Here is a 16,208-nt window from a genome sequence, read left to right on the forward strand (position 1 = left end):
GGATGCCACCTATTGCAGGGTGACAGTTATCCTGCTCTTTTGAGAAGCTCATTATGGTGCAGGAACCTGACATTTCTTTGGGGAATTCCACTGAGTAAGTGGGCTAAGCTTAATGAGTAGGCTAAGGCAACTTTATGGCCTTGACTACTGCCACAGCCCTTTCCAAAACATTCCTTGTACTACTGATTTTCTAATATCCCTCTCTGCTACTTCCTCAATTGGGTTTCATCTTGGAGCAAAGAGGTACTATACAAACCAAGAAAGGGTGCTTCTAGGTGCTATATGAGCAACACTGACTAAGAGGAACTATTTTAATGTTGTATTATGGAGTTGAAAGTGGAATTTTGAGACAAAATTTATTATTTCTTCATCACAGCCAGTTGCATATCCTGGAAAAAGGGGCAAGTGAGTAGTGGATACGTTCTAATTCAGACTAACCTTAATATTCTATTTTAAGTTTGTGCTTATCGTCCTAGGAGGTTCAAGCAATGGCTCTACAGTATGCTACCATACGGGAACACAGCGCTTTCGAAATGGTGGCAAGGATAAGGGAGTGGCAGGTGTTGTAATAAAATAAAAGCAGAAAAAGATATGCATGCCAGATAACTGCTCTACCAACAAAACAGGTTGCAGCTGTGGGAGACTGTAAGTTTATCAGCTGGTAAGGAATGGTGAAATAAATCCTTTACAGAAGGAAATCATTCTTCATGAAGATCCTTTCTCATAAAGCGATGAGAGGAACAGAACCTCGCAGTGGGGGCTCCTTATGACAGAACACTTGCCTGTCCCCTCTCCCCTTGGTTATGTTCACTAGTTTCTCGATCCCTCCAGTGTCAGCCAGGGCCTTGGCATTCTCCATGTTTTTACTGGTGACCTCATGCAGAGCACAGCAGATTGCTGCCATGGTCTCATCAGACAAGATGCTTGGACCATTGCCTCCTGGCAGACGATTTACCAGGTCTCGCATAGCATATTTACCTGCCAAATTACAAAAATTAAATTCATTTACAAACTGTACTAGCTGCTGCAAGATTCTGATGGTATATGGTATATATCACAAGCGATAAATTCCAAAAGCAAAAAAGACAAAGGTAAATTTCATAGCTAAATGGGAAGTGACAATTGTTTGACAGTTATCACAATCTTCAGTATTTCCTTAATTTCTATATTAAAAAGAATCATTTAGGACGTATGTGGCCCTGTGTCAATGAAAGGATAAACAAATAAGTGAACACACTAGGGTATGAACAGTGAAATTTCCTTTAGCTGAACTATTTTAAATCAGCTAGAAAAAAGTGACAAGAATACAGGAAATGTGATTCTTATCTGAATTTTTATACTTTGAAAAAATAAGACTGCCATGAGTTCTCCAGGAAGCTTTTGAAAACCTACTGTTCAAAGATAGGCCAAATTAAGGTGCCATAAAATCCTTTACCACTGCTATTAACAGAATATAAGAACACTAAGGACAAGGACTATCTCGTTGTGCTCTTTGTCTCCTCAGAGTCTAGCCTAGTTCCTGGCATGTAGTTGGTACTTAATACATACTTACTGGATAACTGATTAATTATTTTGTTCAGGAAATAAGTCATTTCATTACACTTGTATAGATAATTTTATATATGAACAGGAATGTTTTTAATCAGGGGTATATGAACCTATTTGTCAATAATTAAAATTATGGCTATATGCCCTTAAAGGAGATAATAACAATAGTAATAAAGCTTTTTATTTTGGAAAGCTTGAGGGGACAGAATGGAATAGGAACAGAGGAGGGGTCTCTTATGGATATCCTATTCACCTCTCTGCCTTCCAACAGATTATATTTCAACTTTTTAAGTTTTCAATTACTAGCTGATGAACAGTAATAATTACCCTATAGAAAAAGGAAATTAAGTAAAGCTCAAGTAAATCTTATTTTCCGCTGAATTAATAAATGAATGGCTATTAAATGGAGTTTTTATTAAACATCTGTTTATATACCATGGTGAGCAACAGATGGGAAAGACATACAAAGAGGCATTAACTTGATGTGTGCATAATTTGATATATGTCAGAGTAAAAACTCAAAGAAAACATTAATAGGAAAAGTAATGATTTTAAGTATTTTAAAACAAGCAGATAAATCCAGTTTGTTAAAAAAAAGATCACTGGGATGAATTCTGTGATGAAATAGGGAAGGCAAAATGTGAGAACTTGCAACTGAATTTTGCACAACATATTATACAATGGTTTTTCAACATGACTTGTTTGTAAAGGATTTACTGTGTATTTACAGTGATTCATGGGATCTATTTTGTATTATATCATTGTGTATGGGTGTCAAGTGACTGTGGCTAGAATGTCTAACTATGAACATAAGCACTGTTAGTAGTGCTACATTCTCCCCTTCTTCATCTTTTTGCCATAGCTAATGCCTGATGAGCGGAGGGCAGGGCAGTACCTAAAAATAACTGAGTCCAGGTGGTAGAGATCTCATCTAATTTTATGTTTTAGAAGATGCCTAATGTACTGTTGGTTCTCAGGAAATATTCAGCAATTATTACCTGTAAGAATATCATTATGTTGTTACTTTTTGCCTGATTCAATAGCCCATGGGCTGCCATAAACTTAGTAGGAACCTGGAGGATGAAATGAAAAGGCCTAAACTACATGTGTGGAAAGAGCCTCATATATAGTGGGTCACACTGAAGTGGGTTAATTGTGTTCTTGAGCAGTCCCTTAAGTAAAGAATTTTAGTATACAGATTTGCTTTGTCATTTTTATAAATACACCTTAGAAATACAAGAAATTCCTCATAAAGGAATCCAGAAGCTGGTTACACGATAATTCTCATACTGCAACTCAGTACATGCTAGACTGCATCAGTGAGGGTATAGAAGAAGCTTTATCCCTACAGAGAAAAATTTGGCTCTACAGAGAAACATACTGCTATGTGATATCGATAATACATTAAGAACATACTAATTTAGGCATTTTAAAAATAGCAACACTTTTTCTGATCAATTATCAACTTATAATTTTGAAGTTTATAAACAGCTCTATTTAGAACCTGGTTACAATGGCACCATATGACTAACGGCACAGTGGTAAAAGAGATTCACAAATCTCCAGTGGATTTTAAGGTAAAAATCTTAGATAATTTTTATGTTAATTTTTTTATTCTAGGAGTTTGGAATGTCTGTGTCTTAAAATATGGGGAATCTCCAACTGACAAAAGGTCAAAGGACCACCATCTACAGCCATATGAAGAAATTCTCCAAATCACTAATACTAAGAGAAAAGCAAATTAAAGCAACTCTGAGGGTCCATGTCACACCCATTAGATGGGAAAATTGACAAAAAGGGAAAATGAGAAAGGTTGGAGGAACCATGGGAAAACAGGGACACCGAAGCATTGGTGGTGGAGCAGTGAACTGGTCTAGGCTTTCTGGAAAGCAATTTGGAATCATGGTAAAAAAAGCCACTGAAATGTATATATACTTTGAACCAAAGAGATCAAAGAAAGATGAAAAGTTCTTTTATTAAAGGAAATACTTATTCTTTTTTAATTAGCAAAGAACTAGAAACTAAAGGGTTGCTCATCAATTAGGGAATGGCTAGACAAATCATGGTGGCATATTAATATAATTGTATTATTGTAAGAAATGTTCAAAGAGACAGTTTGAGAGAAACTGTGAAAGACTTGTGTGAATTAATATAGAGTGAAGTGTGCAAAATCAAGGAGAACAATTTATACTCTAACAATAACACTGTGGAAAAAAGACAATTTTTAAAGATTTAAGAACTCTGACTGTGATTGCAAAGAATCAGTGATTGAAGATTGTTACCCAGCTCCATTTGTTTTGTTTGTGTTTATTTGTTACAAAGATCTTATTTTTCTTTTCTTATTCTGCTTCCACCCCCCACTCCCACCCTGCCCCAATGCTATGTGTGGGAGAACTGGGGAAAAAAAAAGCTTGAAAAAAAGACAAAAAACAAAAAAAACCAGATATAAGTAGTTTCATAATTCACAAACAAAACTGTAGGTTTAAAAAAAAACACATTTAGCTTCAAGAAATATGAATACCTTTTCCCTCATATTATGAAATGGTCCTTATCACAGTTTACCTGGGGACCTCTGCCATTCTGAAAAAAAGAATGGTCACCCAAGGTGGGACTGGGTAAAGAAAAATGACTGTGCACAGGTTTTGGTGAAAGCCAGTTTCATAAGAAAAAATTTGATGGTTACATTTTCCTTGCGTAACTTATGTGAATTCAAGAATGGGTTCACAGCATACCTATAAGCTCCTTGTTACGAACATCTAATGCCATATTCCTCAAAGCAGTTGCCACAGAAGACACAACTCTATCATTGTCCATTCTCAGAAGCTCTACAAGGATTGGAAGACCTTTTTCTTTTCGGACAGCAGCTCGAATATATGCAGCAAACTATTAAACAAAATAAATCCTTTAAGTAGCAAAAACCAGAAACTTTACTTTTTATTATGTTACAGTGGTTTAAAAGTCCCCTTATGTTTAGAAGATTAAATCTGTAATGTTATTAAAGAATAAAAACTGTAGTTTAGAACAGATAGCATGACTAAAAAAAATTACTGCCTCAAAGTCTGGAAATTTCAAGCAATGATTTCATAAATATTTTTGTATGGGGGTTAAAAAAAACCCTAAGGAATATATTCAATGATAGACTCTTAGATTATTTAAGCTGGAAGGAACCCAGACATCACTTATTTTTATTACGTAAACCTAACCATGATTATGGAGACACATCATGATGTGCCTTTTATGCTTCGGCAATGAGCCAGGTACAGGGACGTGAGACAGAATTATAGACAACAAGTGCACACTAAAGGAGGCCATCTTTCCAGTAACTTTTGTATTTCTGTGACTCTATCCGTATTTCCACTGCCTAACAGACATAATGAATAGTAAAAACTCAAAGCTTATTGAGGCCAGAAAAGATAACAGCTCAGGGCTATGAGGTTGTCTTTAATAATAATATGAACATTATTTCAAGCAGGCCTCAATTATGTTTCACCTTGCTCCCTCCTCCACAGTCATTAGATCATCAAGGCTAAGCTGTATAAACTTCCTTATTGCCACAACCTCCACTTCTGGAACCAGGATCAAATAAATTCTGTTGCTGCTCTTGGGAGGGATATGTGAGTAAGTGGAACTCTTTCAGTCACACTCTTCATCCCTGAAACACTAAAGTGACGTTCACTTGTCACTCCTCCCTTAAAGTACATTATCTCTCTCTATGAATGTAAGCTCCTTGAAGTCAGACTGTAGTTTTTTAATTTCTATCCCCGGTGTTTAGCACAGTGCTTGGTACATAATAAGTGCTTAACACCTTTTCATTCACTCATAAATACACACTTTGGTATGAAAAGGAAAAAGATCACATGTGCATATAATGCTTTCCAATTTGGTAATATTTAGCAATTTTTAAGCCCAGCATCTTTCATTTTATTATTAAAGCCAAACCCTCTTAAGTAATATTATGGCCACTATGCAGACTGATTCCATTTGTATGCCAAATAATTTGGAAGTGAACATAAAAATAAAAACCATGTAACAGAACCATGTAGAGAGATCTTTGACTATTTCTCCATTAAAAAAAAAGACTTTTAAATTCTGTACAAACTAGCTAACAAACATAGTTAATGAGATGACTGTAATAATGGCCGGTGCACTCTTGTTAGGGTGGTTAAGCTGTATGGGAATAGGATTCCCAGTTTTTCCTTAGAATAATCTTAACCGTAACCCTTTAAATTAAATGCTGGCTTCCATAAGCACTGAATTACCTTAGTTTACTGTTAAAAAATAAGAACAAAAGATTCTATCATCTGACCCCATGGCAGAGGTGGAGGAGGTGAGGTAATGGACAGACAGATCCCTGTCCTGGGAGTCAGAAGACCTGGGTGTGAATTGTGGTTCTGCTCCTTGTATGGCCTTTGTGAACTTAGGCTGTCACTCAAATGGAGCTGAGTTTTCTCTTCTGCAAAATGAGAGGGTTGGACCATATCATTTCTAATTGAAGTCTACTGAAGTCCTATGTTCCTATGAAAATTCTACAAATTTACCAAAGTATTAAAAACTCAATGTATGAATTAGTGATTTTTTTCTAAAGCAACAGAATTAAAATCTTAGCACACTGCAACACCAATGGACTAAAATGCTTATCAAACTGGTCTCTATGAAATATATAATGATACAACAAATACGTTCTGCTTCAAGATGAGAGAATATTTTAGGCTTTTGATATACTGGTTTGCCGAGTCCCACCAATTTCCTAGTATCTTTCAATAATCTTTGATTTAATAATATCTGTGATCATGATTATCTGATTTTTAAAAAGGGAGTGCATATAATCTTTTGATTTACCATGTAAAATAATTTAAAAAATCATGAAAACACGCTTACATTTTAAATCAGTTTATTATCTGATTTTCACTTGCTAAATAGTTCCACAAATTAAATTGTAGATATGAATCAAATTACATCAATTTTAATTATTACCACTATTATCTTCAAGAACATTCATTTAAAAATAAAAGTTTCTATACACTTCAGGTCAATAGATGCTGGAGGTGAAACACAGTCTGCAAAAGACTGGATTTCACTGATACTCTCATTAACAATGAAAGGCGATTAGTTACCACAATGGCTCCAGCACTTGACCATAATCGTCCACAGCTGCCAAATACAACAGCTGCCTCAATGAAACAAACCCAGGACCTCCTACATTTTTTCTTAGAGAAGAGACTCTATGTCAGTAGTATCAAACTCAGATAGAAACAGGGGCCACTAGACCGAACACAAGGATCCCTGCAGGCTTATTTTTAAAACATAATGTTATCTGTGCTTTATTGTGTTTTTATTTATTTTGTTAAATATCTCCCAATTACATTTTAAACTAGCCAGGCTGCACTCTGGGGTGCTGTAGGTCATACCTACTCTGCATGTTAAATACTTGTGCTCTACATAAAAGGTTCTTAATTCATCTGAGGGGTGGGAACAGGGAGGAAACTCAAAATAAACTTATTTATTATACTGACACAGATCCCTTGCAATAGCTCCATGGCTCACAGGACAAGATACACTCATTTGTACCACTCAATCACCTCACACCTGGACTACTACAATAGCTTGCTGGTTGGCTGTCCTGCCTCCAGTCTCTCCCCACTCTAGTTCAACCAACTAAAGTCCTACCTTCTACAAGAAGTCTTTTCTGTTCTACCTTAACCTTTCACTTGAGATTACCTCCGATTTATCCTGTATATATGTTGTTTTTACCTAGCTATTTGAATGTTGTCTCCCCAGCTGTGAGCTCTTGAGAACAGGGAGTCTCTTTTGCCTTGCACCCTGCCTGGCACATAATCGATGCTCAACGAATCCTAGGTGACCGAATATCAAACAATTGATAATCTATTGTCTTGTGCTGTTCTTCAGTGGTTTTATACATGTACATCTTGTTTTCATCAAACAGGTTGTTAGTTTTCTTAAAAGCTATATTTTCTTTTAAGAAGTATCATCTTTCACTGCAAAGCACACTGGATTTGCAATCAGGACCTGGGTTCAAATCCCAGTTTGTCCCTTAACTTCTCTGGGCCTCAATTTCCTCATATGTAAAACAAAGGGGATGGATGTGATGACTTATGAGATTCACTACAACCCTAGATATATGATATTCTGACCCTATTTCTTGGCAGAGTGCCAGGCAAATGGCAAATACTTAGAAACATTTATTTGTTGATTTTTCTGGTTGACTATCATCTCTTTAAGAATCATTTGGAATTGATGTCATACCTTCCAGTTGCCTGCAGAGAGATTCTGGAGTGATCCCGCAGAACCTTCTAAAGTAGCTGGGTTGGAGCTTTCTGCTAGAAGGGTCAGGTAAGGCTTTACTACTGATGGATGCCATAACATTTCGACCCCTTTAGGAGACTTAGAAAATCCAGGTATGGGGCCAACTCCATCCCACTGAAAGAGAAACGAGGTCAATATGTTAAGTAGGAGTAATCAGCTGTGTTAATATTTGATCAATATTTAACCATGTTAATATTTGATCCATCTCTGATACAAGTATATAAACAGAAAAATGCAGTATTTTTTGCTCCCCTCAAAATGATACTTTAGGAACATGTCAAATTGGATATTAACTTGATCCTCTTGTGGAGTTCTCTTTTTCTTCTTCTTCTTTTTCCCCCAACAACTTGGTTCTGAATCTTTGCTGGGAGATTCTTTTCCTAACAAGTCATCCAATTCATTTATTCCCAGCAAGTCGGGCCTGAGGTACTTCTAATTCTAATCGATAGGACAGGTTCCTCAAGGTGCACACACAGTTTTCCACAGTCTGAAATTTAATACATTTTTAGAGTTAGAGCCACCAAATAAAACAAGTAACCTTCACATCAAATTGATATTAACTGAAAAAGTTTTTCTTACCTGAGCACGACAGATTAAATATACAAATACATATACTTATAAAATAATTTTTAAAGAGGATGGAAAAATGATTTTATTTAGCAAAGTGACATGCTTATAGGACTTTCTAAAACAGCAATTGTATTCTGGAAATTTTGCAAGATAAATAACTGATACCAATATATTCTTACATATTCATATGTATGCTTCTAAAAATATGTAAAACTCCTGAAGGGAAACTGACCAAACAGATCAATGATAGTGGTAGTTCAGAACATTTCAGTTTCAAGAAAGAATTGGACACTAAATGACAAGTGGAACCTCACCCTACTCTTTTTCTACCTCAATCACAAAAGTAATTCTTCTTCACAGAAGTGACTGCTACCCTCCCCTCCCTGGTAACAGACACTGCTTCCAGGCTCCTCCCTGGCCTAGCCTTTTAATCTCCAAGGTCCTGTCCAACAAGCCATTATCTCTTTCCTTGTTTCCATTCCAAACAGGAACTTGCTGCTACATATAGATATATTTCTGCACTCTTAATATTTTTTTCTTCCTTCTTTTACCTCTCCCATTTTTTCCCATTCCTCAAGCACTGTTCCCTCCACAGTAGTGATATTCCCTTCTAGAGCCAGGATACTGACTAAGAATAGATAGAGGAAAGAGGAGCTGAGGAAGAAGAGAGTTCCACTATAGAATAGCTAATCAAATGCTGATTTAATTTGGGGTAAAGAAAGATGGCAGTAGCTGCTTCTACAAGGACGCTTTGCCAAATAAGTCTAGGAAAATGATCAGATGGAGACCCATGGCTAGGCTGTCACTTGGGTCTTTCTGCTTCTGCATAGCTGCATTTGTGGAAACTCTGCCCCTTAATGTTCATGATGTGATGTGACTTCATCTCTTCCCTACCTTGCTGTCATAATCAGAAGTGTTCACACAGGCATGGATCACATATAATAAGGAATCCACAAGGCCTTCACAAGACCTCATTTGTTTCCGAGCTTCCTCTCCTGCAGAGCTGAGATTCCTAAAATGTGGAGATATAGTGAGACTTCCAAAATTTACAACTTCAGTCATTTATTGACATACAATCTAGATATGAGGGAGGGAGAGAATCTGGAACTCAAAAATTCAAAAAAATGAATGTTAAATTTTTTTACAGGTAATTGGAAAATATTTAACAAAATAAAAATATATTTTGAAAAAAGTTGCCTATGTCAGCTTTTCATTTATAGTCAATATCACAAAAAAAGGGACCTACTTGTACAATCAATAACAGGAGCTCCAAACCTACTTTGAGGTTTTTCTTTAAATAAACTAAGTGGTTGTAAAATTCTAGTCAGATAATGATGACTCTGTAATTCCTTTTGAAAAAATCTAGATGGTTCTAAGAAAATCCAGGTAAGCTGTCTCATATCTAGAGGGACCAGGAATGCATCTGCTACCTCAGTAACTTCAGCTTTGTTTGTTTCATTGCTTCTTAGTCTAAATTAGCTCTAAGAACTATATAGTCATGGGAGCTGCTAGGTTGGCGCAGTGCAAAGAGCACTGGCTCTGGAGTCAGGAGGACCTGAGTTCAAATCTGGCTTCAGGCACATAACACTTACTTAAGTGACTTGCGGCAAGTCACTTGCTTCACCAATAAAAACAAAACAAAACACAACAAAAAGAACTATATAGTCAGCCTGAGGGCTTCTCTTAATAGGGAGTTACTTCCATTCAGCATTCTATTAATTTCCCTACTGCCATGCAGAGGCTGTCTCTTCTTTCTTGGAGAGAAACCCGAGATAAACATGAAAGCAATAAGTACTAGGAAGTAGGGCATGGCTACTTGGGAAGAAAGCAGAATCACAGAATCATGGAATCTTTAAGTTGGAAGAGACCTCAGAGTTCATGAATTTTATCTGCAATATCACCTTCAGTGACAGGTATCAGATGTTTGTTTTTGGTTTGGGTTTTTTTTTTGACATCTCTATTTATTAAGAAGTTTTCCTTAGGCTGAGCTAAAATCTGCATTCCCCAACTTCCCCCACTCCCTTCAATTTCAATCCACTGCCCCTAGTCCTGACCTTTGGGACCAAGCAGACAGAATAAGGCTAATTCTTCTACACTGTGATCCTTCAAATATTTGAAGATTGTCATGTTGCCACAAGTCTTCACTCTTCCAGCTAAATATTCCTTGTTCCTTCAACTAATACTTCTGTGGCATTGCTATCTTGGTTCCCCTCTTTGAATATGCTCTAGCTTATTAATATTTTCTTCCAAGATGTGGTGCTCAGAACTCAACTTGATACTTCATATGTAGTTTGACCTAGTTAATGTACAGTACTATTACCTTCCTGATTATAGACACTAAATTTTATTAATGCAGAACATGGTAGGATTAACTTTCTTTTATTTGCTTCCAGATCAGAGTGCTGTTTCATTCACAATAAGTTTGCAGTCTCCTAGAACCTGTATGTCTTTTTAACAAGCACAGTTTAGTCACACCTCCTGTGTGACTGATTTTTTTGAACACAAGTGTAGGAGTTTATCTTTCTCTTTATTAAAATTTCATCCTATTAGCACTTTACTTATCATTCCAGCCTGTCAATATTTTTGTATGCCATTGTTAAAAATCTTTCTCAGTGCAATGTCATTCACAGTTCTGAAGTATGTTATCTGTGTGCTGGTAAAAACATAGTTGGATTACACTTGAGGTATACAATTGTACAATATAGCTGGATTGTACAATGAGCCATACAAACAGAGGGGCTTCTTGGGGCAAAACAAAGCTTTCCATGTGAAGAAGTATGACTGGAGATTTGGTAAGTCTGGCTGAGAATCAGCAAAACTTCACAAGACTCAGTTTGGAAGAAATGATAGCTATTTATCCCATGGATAATCAGGAACTGACTGCACTTCAAACTAAATAATGGAGCCACATTGTAAAGACCTGAAAGATCTATAATATTATCTAGCTTCTCTAATTTGCCTACTTTTTATCTATTCCACGTTCTCCACTTCATCCTGGGTATTCATAGTGTCACTCGCTTCAGGAAAATAAAATGTTAGCCTAAGCAAAGTAGTAAACTATACCGTAAGAGGAAAATGGCTTAAAAGGCTTTCTTTCCAAATTTCTTCTTGGCTGAAGGTTGTTATGTTAAGATTATATTAGGATAAACTAGTAGTGTTAATGTTAACAGAATACACAATTGTATGCACAGAAGGAAATCTTTATTTTTTATTATTATCAATAACCTCCAGATATTTAATGTAACCCTGGAAAGTACTATTTAGATTGTTTTTCATAAAAAAGAAAAATAATTTCCCTTAAAATATTTGAATTTGTTAACAGAATTCAAAAGGAATTAAATCGTATATCTCTAACTTGCCCAGTTCAAACAGCTAGTAAGTAACAGTTAGGATTTGAACTTATGTTACCTTTGGGTTTTATGAACTCTGGGTATGGAAACTCCTTCCATTTATGCAGATAGGCAACTCACCTGTAACTTTATAGTATTAGAGAGATGCCTGGCCTTAAAGAGTTTAAATGAATTGCCCATGGTTACAAAGCTAGTATTTGTTAGAGGCTGGACCTGAACTTTAAGATTCAGGTATTTCTCATTTTAAGGTCAGCCCTCTATTCATTACTTTGTGAACTCTCTTTGCCTTTGATTATAGATATATTTAAAGTCCCATTTACTTAACACAACAATGAATATAAGTTATATGGAAAACTGGAATTTGGGAAGTAATCTGAGACTAAAAGCAGTAAAAAAAAAACCCTTCAAAGAATAATTAGAGTAGCACTTCTGTGTCACTAGTTGGCACTCTTGACACTTTTCTAATGTGAAAATAAAACATATTAGTTTGAATTCTGTAATACAAAGGATGGTGAATCAAAAAACCCTTATTAACGTAATAAAATCAAATCTATATAAGAGATAAAAAAATGGTGTATAGATTTCAATTATGAAGTAAATGATCAACAAGTAGCCAGGAATTTACCTCAGGCAACCTGTAGTATTACGTAGAACTAGTGAAGTCTGAAATTTAACTTTATGATCTTCATCAAAGGAAGAATTATTCCATCCAGAATGTGGAACTATCACAGTGTTTGTTAAGGTTGATAGAGCATCTCGAATGATTGTCATCTTTACTGCATCACATGAAGACAAGTTCCAGAGAACTCCTTAAAAAAAAAAGAAATGCATTAAAAAATCCAAACAACATCTTTTAGTGGTCTTTGTAGCTTAAAAATTAAAATGTATAAAATAAATGTTAGCAGTAAAGGCCATGCTAGACCAGTCTGTCTCATGTCTAGTTCACACTCTGACATTTAGGAGGCTAACTGGGTCCTCTAAAATTGTTTATTGAGTATATGTGAATGATTTATGGTATTTTATAAAAGCATGTTGAACATTCTTTTAAGCTATAGTAAGACTTTACAGATTTATAATTCAAAGTGATAGTAGCTTCTGCAAAGTAAATTAGTCACTATGATTTCATTCTAAGGTGTTTTTAGAGTACTGAAAGCCTTCAACAGAACTCAGAGTATTGCTATTCAAATTGATCAAATACACTACTACAAGGTGCATAAACAGAATTTAACAGAACAGTCAGTCAGTATATTAGATGCCTATCAATAAAGAACATTTGAGTTCTTCGCAAGAGGAAAAATGGTTAGGAACTGTCTGGGTCATTTTAAGTAGTAGAGAGAAGAGAGAAAATTCTATTTCTATCAGTGAAGATGAAAGACTATTAATTACACCAGAAAGGAAATCAGAATCCATTCTTTTTCTGGAGAAGTACAGTACAAAATAAATCAGGACAGAGCCAAGAGAAGGTAAAAATAGCCTTCCTTCATTTCAGAAATCTTGTCTTGCAACTACCAAAGATAGATTCTCATTTATACAGTTATCCCTTGACACGTGGAAGGGATATAGATTTTAAAAATCATATATAAATCTATATTTTATATAATGAATAGTATTTTCATATATTATGTAATGAATATTCTGGTTTCCATTTTACAAACAGAGATGTATTCTTGTTTTTAAAAATCTAGTGATTAGTGCAATAAGGTAAGTGATGTTCACAGAGCAAGTTAGATCATAACATGGGGCTAACTAGGAGTAGTAGGGTCTGTCTTGAACTAAACAGAAGCAGCCAAGAATAGAAAAAAAAGTCAAAAAGAAACCTAATGAAGAGACTAGACCTTCCAGTTACAGGGTAAAGAGAATCAGAAATCAATCATTTTTGTTTATTTGTTCTCTTTCTCGATGTGAAAAGTTCAAATTTGTTAATGAAATGAAGGAGACTTAAGGTAAACGAGTAGATAGCTGTTATGATTAAGTAGCAAAAGAGACTATTTGCTCTCCCAAGGTAATAGCATCATGGCAAATATACATATTATTTGTTTTGCTTCCACCAGCATTTGTGACTTGGAAATATAAAGTTTTAATTAAAGCAAATCAAAAATATCAAAACCATTGAGAAAATATAAACTTGGTCACAGCAAAATTTGGTGTTAGTTGCTAAGCAAAGGACACATGACTCCATAAAATTTCCAATAAGTCATTTCAGAATAATGGTACCCTTTGCTTTGTGGAACTGGTATATTTCCACATTTATAACAATCAGCACAGTTCTATTTTATCTGTAGATCAGAAAGATCAGAAATCGATTGCATGTTTTAGCAAAATTACAGCATAGGAAAAGTCTGGTTTTTGATGTAAGAGTAAGCCCACTGAACTTAAAAAGTAAGAAGTCCTGTCTTCCCCTTTATCACTTGCTGAATTCCTAGCTATCCTTTAAAGCCCAATATACCTTCTTAATTCTCCTAGCTGGTAATGATCTTCTCACTGCAAAAGCACTCCGCTTTGCTACTTGCCAATTCACTAGCCATATACTGTGGTATAGTAAAATTTCCTTTACTAGAAACCGATTAGAGCAAAAGCCAAAATCAATATCATGAAAGAAGAAATGATAATGAGAAAATGGCTCAGTTGCATACAATTCCAACAGCTGTACCCTAACTTTTTTTTAAAATTTATTTTCTGTTTTCAACATTCACTTTCACAAGATTTTGAGTTTTAAATTTTCTCCTCCTCCCTCCCCAAGACGGCATGCAATCTGATATAGGCTTTACATATACATTCCTATTAAACGTTTTATTTTTTTTCCTATTAAACATATTTTCACATTAGTCATGTTGTAAAGAAGAATTAGAACCAATAGGAGGAACCACAAGAAAGAAGAAACAAAACAAAACAAAACAGAAGAAAAAAAAAGCAAAGAGTATGCTTCAATCTGCATTCAAATTCCATACTTCTTTCTCTGGATGTGGATACCATTTTCCATCATGAGACTTTTGGAGATGACTTAGATCCTTGTATTGCTGAGAAGAGCTAAGTCTATCAAAGTTAGTTATCGTGTACAACATTCTCCTGGTTCTGCTCATTTCACTCAGCATCAATACACACAAGTCTTTCCAGGTTTTTCTGAAGTCAGCATGTTCATCATTTCTTATAGCACAACAGTATTCCATTACATTTATATACCACAACTTGTTCAGCCATTCCTCAATTGATGGGCATCCCCTCAATTTCCTATTCTTTGCCACCACAGAAAGAACTGCTATATTTTTGTGCATTGGGGTCCTTTTCCCATTTTTATGATCTCTTTGGGATACAGCCCTAGAAGTTTACCCTAACTTATTCAAACAAGGCAGAGATGACCTTATCAACATTAACTGCAAATGTTCAGACAGAAAAATTTAGATAGGAAAGTCACCAAAATGAGAAGCCCCCCCCCAAAGTCCTAAAACCACTTCAACCCAAAAATATTCTATTTCTTTGCCAAGTGTAAGTCAAAAGCAACACTGGATTAACGTACATAATAATTTGTAATCACTAAAGGTGAGGAACATGAAAAATGAGAGCTGCCACATAAAAAGGTGAAAAGTAGCAGGAGGTGACAAAGTTTATAGAAAAGTTAGACTGAAATTCAACAAACACACATTGTCCCCCAAGCATTCAGAGATAAAGTTGACAGAAAAACAGATAAATGGAAATTGAAGCATGTCATATTATAATAATCTACATTCCTAATTACAATGATAGCAAACCCACCAACTTTATATGTAAAATGGTATAACAGAAAAACAGGAAGACTAGCTGGACTATATATATATATGTATATATACACACACACTAAGGAAATCAATGAAGATAATGAAACTTTGAAAGTATTAAGAAACTGCTTCATAAGATATATCAGGAAGAAAATCCAAAAGAACAGGGTAAAATCCTGGATAGAATTATTCCCCAAAAAAGCAAAGTGAAAGAAAATCAGTAACTACAGACCCATATTCAACTTCATATAAGAATGCTCTATGCATGCATAAAAGGACATCTCTGATGGAAATAAAAAATGGGACCAGGTACTTTCCCAAGTGGTTTTATTCATAACAGAACTGACCAAAAGGTCCTGAATTATCCATAAGTTTCATGATGTGACCAGCCCATATTCCATTTTGCTCATATTTTTGACTACATTCTTTAACCCATTTCACCTTTGTGATTCCTTAAAATGCTCATGGCCACCTTCCCTTCTCCATTGCCTTTTGAGTGATCCAGAATTTCAATTCATGTGTTCCATGACTTGCTGTCTATAACCCTGGAAGGAGTATCAGAAAGAAAGGATTTTGTTTCAAGGTTAAAGCCTGTTCTTTTCTTCTTGCTTGTTTCTTAACCCAACTGATTATCTGCAGATTCTTTAAAAGATATACATGTACG

General features: G+C 35.4%; 1 protein-coding gene across 1 annotated transcript in view; it reads right to left on the reverse strand.

Moving 5' to 3' along the window:
• Positions 1–16,208, reverse strand: part of PKP4 (plakophilin 4) — a 245,444-nt gene that overhangs the window by 11,025 nt on the left and 218,211 nt on the right. The window contains 7 exon segments of the mRNA XM_021004877.1: positions 783–978; positions 4,281–4,431; positions 7,813–7,986; positions 8,167–8,286; positions 8,288–8,359; positions 9,337–9,454; positions 12,418–12,601. Of these exon segments, the coding sequence (XP_020860536.1) occupies positions 783–978; positions 4,281–4,431; positions 7,813–7,986; positions 8,167–8,286; positions 8,288–8,359; positions 9,337–9,454; positions 12,418–12,601 (1,015 nt within the window).

The sequence above is a fragment of the Phascolarctos cinereus genome, unplaced genomic scaffold (genome assembly GCF_003287225.1).
Source record: "Phascolarctos cinereus isolate Bilbo 61053 unplaced genomic scaffold, phaCin_HiC Scaffold_726;HRSCAF=1367, whole genome shotgun sequence".
In the NCBI taxonomy this organism is placed as follows: Eukaryota; Metazoa; Chordata; class Mammalia; order Diprotodontia; family Phascolarctidae; genus Phascolarctos; species Phascolarctos cinereus.